The sequence below is a fragment of the Coffea eugenioides genome, chromosome 11, assembly GCF_003713205.1.
Source record: "Coffea eugenioides isolate CCC68of chromosome 11, Ceug_1.0, whole genome shotgun sequence".
In the NCBI taxonomy this organism is placed as follows: Eukaryota; Viridiplantae; Streptophyta; class Magnoliopsida; order Gentianales; family Rubiaceae; genus Coffea; species Coffea eugenioides.
Genome location: NC_040045.1, coordinates 6730406 through 6738897, shown reverse-complemented (window position 1 = coordinate 6738897; position 8492 = coordinate 6730406). Strand labels below are relative to the sequence as shown.

The 8492-nt window shown below is 35.2% G+C and overlaps 1 protein-coding gene across 1 annotated transcript; it reads right to left on the bottom strand.

Moving 5' to 3' along the window:
* Nucleotides 1-216: 216 nt before the first annotated feature.
* On the bottom strand, nucleotides 217-4848 carry LOC113753753 (caffeoylshikimate esterase-like). The gene is made up of 8 exons (XM_027297991.1): nucleotides 4465-4848; nucleotides 3273-3302; nucleotides 2757-2880; nucleotides 2524-2670; nucleotides 1373-1503; nucleotides 1153-1290; nucleotides 893-991; nucleotides 217-680 (listed from the first exon to the last, which is right to left on the bottom strand). Exons 1-8 carry the CDS (start codon nucleotides 4606-4608, stop codon nucleotides 468-470), a joined length of 1026 nt encoding a protein of 341 aa, XP_027153792.1. The 5' UTR covers nucleotides 4609-4848; the 3' UTR covers nucleotides 217-467.
* Between the last annotated feature and the right edge of the window lie 3644 nt (nucleotides 4849-8492).

Below are 8492 nucleotides of genomic sequence, written 5' to 3'. Positions count from 1 at the left end.
AATTCAAAGTTACAAAGTTTGCGACAAAATTGGAAAACTCGGTGAAGTCAAAATCTCATCCCGTTTCAGGCAGGATACCATTTAAGAGTCTCAATTGCGACATCTTAATAATTAATTAATTGGGAGCTCTACAGTCCCTTTAGCACGATGAGATATAGGATAAGAGTTATCAATCCTTAGATTATTTCAAGTTTAAATCATGAAATGACGAGGGAATATACAAGTGAATTAGAATCATATGTATCGTATTGAAAAGAGACTACAGCATTTTCCTTAATTATAATGATTATACAACATCTTTAGCACTTGGTATGCCCATTCTAATATGCCAATTTGATTGTACACCATAACAGCCATTTCCTCTCCTACAATTCTTCCCCATTCCCATTTCCCGTCCCGTGCCTAACTCCCACTCCAGAAAGAATGTACTGCCTTCACAGATTGCAGACGCTGCGACTGGCTTGTCTTCAAGAACTACGTGCATCAAGCCAAGAAATGATATCACCAAACACTTTAAGGATCACCTCATCTGGCTCACCTCCAAGAAGGGAATGATAAGCGTCATCATAGAGAATCAGTTTCTTGTCTGCACTACTTGCCTCCTCATATAATGCCTTGCTAACAGATGGATCTGTTATCACATCATCCTTGCCATGGAGGATCAATAATGGCAGAGAAACCTACAATAGAGCATTTATACAGACTCGTGAGAATACATCAGTCTTTCAAATGTTATTTCCACAGCATCGAAAAGCATGTTGAAATTTGTTATCAGAAAGCAGTCTCTCCAAGAAAGCAACTCATATAATAACTTTATAAAACTCCTCACACTTTCCCTCATTAAAAGAAGAAGAAGAAGAACAACTTCAACAAACAAAAAGTGTTTACATACTTTCTCCATTTGTTGTTCTATTTCCTGGGTGGTGTTCAGTAACTCTAGGGCAGTTCGTAGCCGTGGTTTATGCTTGTAAGCAAGCACGTGGTATGCAGCCTGCAAAAAGTGCCAAAGGAAAAAAAGATGAACAGGTAAACAATGGGAAAAATCTCAGAGCAACATGTCTGCCCTATTTTCAACATGCAGTGTGCTGTCTTACAATATAGAATAACCAACACTTTCTGCTCAACACTTCATAAAAGGGAAAGGAGGCTCACCAAATTCCTTTTCTTTACATCTCTGAATGCAAACTTAGCTAAATCCTTTACTGGAACTAGCTTCCTTTTTGGAAGAAGTTTCGCCGCTCCAATGAGAACTTGTCTGAGAAAACATGATGGAACCATATCATCTGCAATCTGAAGAAAAATATTCAGATTGAGAAATGAGGTATGTGAGAAACAAGAAATCTACAAGTCAGAAGGTAGTTCAAGGTGGTACCTTGCACATTGGTGCAACAAGAACAGCTCCATTCCAAGAATTAGGCTGTTTAAGGTGCATCTTCAGAGCTACAGCTCCTCCCATAGATTCCCCAAACAGGAAGCTTGGCAGACCACGGAAATCTGGATTTTCTGCACCCAAAGTGTAATTTTAATGTCTTCAGACCCTTAACCCATCTTCCTTTCACTTGCACATGCACATCCCATTCTGTCTTTCCAATAAGACTTTTTTATTATTTTGGTTTTTTTTATCTGGGTTTCTTTTTTTTTGTGGGAGAGGAAAGGGGGGAGGGGCATGTGCATTTGATAAACTAACATCACAGCTATTAGACATAGGCTCTAAGCTAAATGGCTGCGAAGACGTCAAGAGTAATCATGGCTCAGGAATTAAACTATAAAAGGAACATTTTAATTTATGAAATTCGTCGATATAAAATGAACAAGTGTCCTCATAGTTTTGCAACTAAATGCAGCTAATAACCCACAATAAAACAAGCACAAAATGATTAACTACCTGAGAAAAAGGCCTAAACAAGTGAAATATAGAGAGAATAACAGATAATATTGCAAGAAAGGGTTGTTGCACAGGTCCTTATAATTCCTAGTCAAGCCAAGCAAGAACTTTGCCCTGTTCATTTATTTTGTTCATACACGTTTTTCAATAATGACAGGTACAACCAACTTCATTCAAGGGCTTCAACATATTCACTCTAATATTTGTTGCAGATTAACATTTCCTGTTGATGCTATTACGCCATCATGTACAAGCATTAAGCAGATTGGAGTTCAGAAATGGAGAAAAATATAATTGTGAATCAAGTAACAAGTCACCAACTCTGAAGTCAAATTCAAAGACGAAGTGAAACTTATGATGGTAAGCACCTTATACTCCTTCCTCCTCCTTCCCTCTTTGTTTTCCTATTCATAACAGGGGAATGAATAGGAAGAGTTTTGGCCCTTAGAAATGTGTGAAAAATCAGGCTCAGAGCTACAGCAATGCTCTCATGTACCATCAAAGTTTTTTCTTGTTTTTTTCTTCCATTGTTAGGTGTGCTATAAGTTGCACCAAGCACTCAAACTTAATTTGATGCATTTCTGCAGAAATCCTTCCAAAAAATGTCACGCAGCTATGTAAGAAATTAGCCAAAATACCTTTAACTTTTGAGTAATGCTCAATCACATCATCAACTAGCCTGTTGAAGCTTCGAATATAGCCGTGAAGACCCTCGGAAAGTCCAAATCCAGGATAATCCATGGCAAAAACTGCATAGCCAGATGAGGCTAACTTTCTAGCAATTCCTGCAAATGACACCATACATCCATTAAACCATGAAGATTCACAAGAGCAAATCTACAACTTCAAATCATTTGCTTAAGCTACATGCCTTCGAAGAAAAAGGTGCAACTGTCTCCGTAACCATGCAATAAACAAACCACTGCCTTAGGACTCGTCTGCGGCACCCAACTTTTTGAGAAGTATTCCAATCCTCTAGAGTTCACCTCGTATGACTGTATCACAGTATTCAAATGACTATCTTGATGTAAAAACTTTCACAAATGCTGTGAAACCATACAGACACAAGATGCCACTGGTAAATGATAGTTTTCAAATAAATATGAAGCATGCAAAAATATGAATGATTTCTAGCATACGCTAGTCAACAGAGACTAGACAACTGTCACTCAATTGTAGCGGCTATAATGGTATAAATAGACATTTATGGCACTAAAGCTAAGTCTATGAACTAAATTATCTTCATGACAATCTTCTCAATATCGAAATCATTTTCCTAGATCAGCTTTTCAAGGGCGAAGGGAATATGGTAGATGACTGGGATGCAATAGGAAAGATTCCAGTTATAGGTTCAGAGACCAAGATCCGGAGATATAAGAAGTTGTACCTCCTTCATCTTCAAGCCCTCACTTGGGATCTGTTAAAAGACAAACACAGATCAGTCAACATCACCAATCAAATCATTAATCCAAGAAACTGGAAGTCAAACTTCAACATAATATCCTTCCCACGAGGAAACCAGGTTTTCTACTAAACCATATTTCCACCAAAGTCAAAAGCAAAAACCAATGAAAGAAGAAAAAGTTTGCAGCTCCAACAGTTAACAGTTAAAACCATATACAGGCACAAATCTTAACCAAGGACAGTAGAGCAAAACCCTTCCAATAACAGAAACGATAGGCCACTTTATGAATGCCAAATGTAATCTTGTAAAAGTGCATCTGCCCTTCTAATTTGTTAACTGCAAGTGGAGTGTACCTGGAGTAGCTTGAACACATATAAGTGCATTATGGGATTGTGAACACAGTAGCATCTATAGGAGCTCACAAAGTGGCAAGCAAACAAGTGCATAACTTATATTGGAGAAGGATAATTAATGCTGCCATAGAGTCCATATTAAAGTCTAAGCAATTAACTTGGTCCATACTTTAGGTACAGCAGGATTGAAATCATAAAGTTTTATTAATCCGAATGAACTTCCACCCTTATCTTCTCATAATGAATCGATTGTCTTTCAACAGTTTATTATAGGACATCATTCTCCCACTTTTTTTTTTATCTTTCTCAGAGAGAGAGAGAGAGGGAGAGAGAGCAAAGAGCAAAGAGCAATGAGCAATATAGTCCACTGCTCCACTGGACAATAGAATCCTTATTTCTACATTCTTTTCACAGCACCGCCGAAGGTATGTAGACAAACAGCCCAGCAATTCTACGCATTTGCTAAATATTAGTCAATAACCAATAAGCCATGTATATCATCAATAAGCTGCACAATGAATTGTTAGCATTAAAGACATTTACATGTTCCTACGTTTAAGTGCCCAAATGAATTCTTCAGAACAACCGGTCAGTCCTATTTGGTTTCAAAATAGTCAATCAAAGCCAACAAAAGAAAAGTAAATGCAATAGAAAATCAAATTCTATCAAACCGACCATAGAACGGAAAAACATACAAGAAGGAAACAAAGTTAAAAAGAAGGGGAAAAAAAGGAAGAAAAAGTCTAATCATTCTTCACAAAGGCGTAAGCTTTATCAAATTACCAATCCCTTGAGCACCTGTTGCAATTTGCAATAATTACCTTGAACAAAATGTGATCAATTGAGAGTTGAATATCCTTAAAGGCCTCACGAGCACGCCTTCGGGCCCCAACCTTTCTCATATTTGCATACACAATCTTCTGCAACTCTTTACTGATCCCTGGGATCTTCTCATGCCTCACCATTGCAGCCCTTTTCTCACCCCTCAATGAAGAAGCTTTAGCCTTTACCTCTAAACCGTTCAATTTCAGACCTTATTAAGAACCCAGAAAATCTATCAGCTTCTAGACCATAAATGCACTCTTTTTTTTTTCTTCTTTTTCTAAGAACCCAAATAATAAAATCACCAAAAAGAGAAAAGGAAAGGAAGATAAAAAGGGGCAAAGTCAGCGCAAACAGAATCAAATTAGACAGCTGGATGACTTCTGGGAAGCTTTCAAAATGTGCTTGTATCATGTATGGCATTGTGAAGCATCGAACATTTAAAAGCCACGTGAATCTGGGATGGTCAAGAATCTGTCTTTGTCGTCACGAAGTATTAGTAATCAAAAGTGTTCTAGAAGGAAGGAAGTTGCATTGAAGGAGACGCGGAGTCTAACGAAACATAAAAGGCGAAGTGCTGACGGAGTGGAAGACGTAGCGGTAGTTCTTTGTTTTAAGTGGACGGCTCAATTTCACACCTCTCACTTATATTCACTATTTCCTTACGATTATTTAATTCATCTCTCCTCCCGCGTGTACATTTCCCCGTTCTGTTCTATCAAATTCATATCTTTTCTTAGATAGTATGGCAATTGTGAAATTGAAAATATGAACGGTTCTCAGTATAACATGTAACTCTACGTGAGTTGAGTAAAATTTCACTATAGAAATGTAATTATTATGCATGAAATTCACATGAACAGTAATAAAATATCAGATACTTAAAATTATAAAATATTCAAAAAATATTATATTGTTTATGAATAATTTAATAGCCCTTGATAAAAATGGGTATATCAATTTGACCTGAAAAGTTTCAAGGTTGTGTCTTTTAGACCTTTTTTTTTTTTTTGGTTAAGGTGTCAAATTCAAAATTGAACTCTTTAATAAATCAAACTTTCTTCCGGCGGCCGAAGACTTTAGGAAGTTTAAGTGAGTTGGAAAATGTTTCTTCCTTTTTTTCAAATGTAGAGCTCATAAAATTTAAAGAGCATATTGGACATATAAAGAAGGGTTAATTACATTTACCTCCCTTATAATTTAACCAAACTACAAATAAACCCTCTAAAATTTAGAGAATAACAGTCATCTCCTTTTACTTAATAATTTCATAACAAAGGCCTCCTTCCTGTCAATCAATTAACGGATATTAAGCCTAGTTATCTTAATTGTAGTGCAAAAGTCCAATTTTGCCCTCCAAATCTTTAATTCTAATGTCTGCTATTTAGTTTAAATTGTATTCAATAAAAGAATAAAAACTCATTTAAGAAAAAAAAAAAAGAAAAAATCAAAATGAAGAACTATCTCCAGAGGAACCCATTGGCCATCGCCCACCTGTCCTCTTCCCCAGTAGGACATCCCACCAATGAAACTTCATTAATTGCCCATCATCCAACTGTTCCATTCAAATGGAATTCAAACAATCTTCCATTTCTCTCATTTTCATTCTTCTTCGTTATCGATGCACGTGCCTTTGCCAATGAACTGTAAAAATTCAATTGGGTGCTATTTTCAGTTGGCAAATGCTACCCAAAGAAATTCGTCTTGCACAAATCAACAAGTCTAATACCTAACAATTATCCAAGTATGAGTTCTAAAATCATACAACCATCCAAAAGACCCCAAATTATATATACAATATCAATATTTGTTATACAGAAAAAAAGAAAAAAAACATGCACAACCTACATTGACAACCAATTTATACCCCAAAACTAAATATCAATATTCAAATATCTTTTCAATACAAATTAATCTGATTTAGAACTATCATTACAACCCTCCTATGGTTTTAAAAATATTAATATCTCAAAAGTAGAAAATAAATTCTACCTTTACAATAAAATAATAATAATAAATTTCTAATTCAATGAAAGAAATCCTTATGTAATTATTGACATTTTATATAAGTTTTTGTTGTCAACAAAAAAAAAATGACAAATTTCACATCTTTAGTTCTTTTTCTTATTTCAATCATCAATTCTATTTTTATTTCTCTATCACTACAAGTCTTTTCATTTCCTTCTAATTTGACATATAATCTACTCCATCTATTGATTTTGTAATTTCAATTTGCTAATAGACACAAAATTGAAAATGATAAAAAGATGTTATATTAACTAGAAAAGATATGGGGGAAAATAGACAAGAGATGGAAAAATATATTTTTTTTTGGATTTTATAATTTATTGTCTTAAATTTAAAATTGTCTACCAAGTGAAGGATATTATAGGTATTTTACTATGTCAAAAAAGATAAGTATAACTTTTTAAATTTGGAGGGAGCCGAGTGAAATTGTCGGAAACCTCAAGGGAGGTTTCTGAAATTATCCCTATTTTATTTGCACAAGATTTGCACCAGAACGATTGTTCTGAAAATGGATTCATCATGTCGCATGCCTGTTTGGCTAGGCTGATCACCTACGACCAATTATATATTTCATCTACCTTGTCAGTCCAAACACGTCATCTTTTTCAACTCTTTAAATTTCCTTTTTCTAAGGTTACATATATTGACTCCGACTACAAATTTTATGGGTCACGTGCAAGAAAACTAAAACTTACATCTAGAACCACATAGTTAAATAGCATAAAATGCTCTATCATACCGTTTCTCTTGATCAAGATTATTTTATTATGCTATTTGATCCAATCTAGCGTTTTTCAGAGGTAAGTTTTATGATCCTGTGGTGACAGCCAGCTTTACAACAAATCATTTTCAAGCCTTTTATGTGGTTAACCTTAATGATTGTAACCCTCCCGTTAAAATCATTGCAAATCATCTTCAAACCTTTTATGCAGATAACCTTAATGATTGTAATTCATCCCATTTGAAAAAGGATTTTTCACTAAATAATCTCTACACGACCTAAGAATTACATTTTTCGATCACTTTTTTACTTTATATATATTAAATCGTTACAGTATATTTTTCATAAAAATTTTAAAAAATTACAGTTCGAACACGACCTAAGAATTTTGACTGGTCCTCCTTTCAATCACTATAGAGCAAATTTTGATGGCTCTACTTCAGCGTATAAGCAGCTTTTTGGGATTGGTGCGGGCATTCGCAATCGTGGTGGGCACTTTCTTGTGGGACTATTTATACATTTTGATGGCCTGATAGATGTTGAGATAGTTGAGGTAATAGCAGCTCGTGAGGCAATTGACCTGATAAAAAATCAAAGAATTCTTAACTTGGACTACAAATTTTATGGGCTGCGTGCAAGAAAATTAAGTCACGTCTAGAACCATATAGCTAGATAGCACTAAAATTTTCTATCATACAGTTACTCTTGATCAAGATTATTTTATTATGCTATTTGGTCCAATCGTCATGCAGTACTTTTTAAAGGTAAGTTTTGTGATGCTTTGATGATAGTCAACTTTGCAACAAATCATCTTCAACCCTTTCATGTAGCTAACTGTAATGATAGTAACCCACAAGAATTTTGTTGGCTCCTGCATTCAATCACTACAAAACAAATTTTGATGGCCCTGCTTCAGCACATGAGCAGCTTTCTTTCTGGGATTGGTATTGTCATTCGCAATCACGGTGGGCACTTTCTTGCGGCATTATCTGAACATTTTGATGGCCTGATAGATGATAGATACTGAGATAGTTGAGATAGATGGTGACAATTGACCTGATGAAAAATCTAAGAATTCCTAGTTGTGTCCTAGAGGGTGATGCATTTAATGTTATTAACCTCTTGCATGATGAAGAAGAGTTGTTGTCAGTCACTGGCCCTATAATTGAGGATATTCGATTGTCTATATTAAAAACAAATATTGTTAATGTAAAATGGGTTTCAAGAGGTGTCAATAAGATAGCAAATGAATTGGCTTTTTATGCAAAATCTTCACAC

Bases quoted from the DNA above. Each gene is read 5' to 3' on its own strand.
- LOC113753753 (XM_027297991.1), bottom strand. From the start codon at position 4,608: ATGGTGAGGCATGAGAAGATCCCAGGGATCAGTAAAGAGTTGCAGAAG. The intron at 3,303-4,464 runs GTAATTATTGCA...GTCTTTTAACAG, and splicing joins TTGATCACATTTTGTTCAAG to ATCCCAAGTGAGGGCTTGAA. The intron at 2,671-2,756 runs GCATGTAGCTTA...TGTCATTTGCAG, and splicing joins TTGCACCTTTTTCTTCGAAG to GAATTGCTAGAAAGTTAGCC.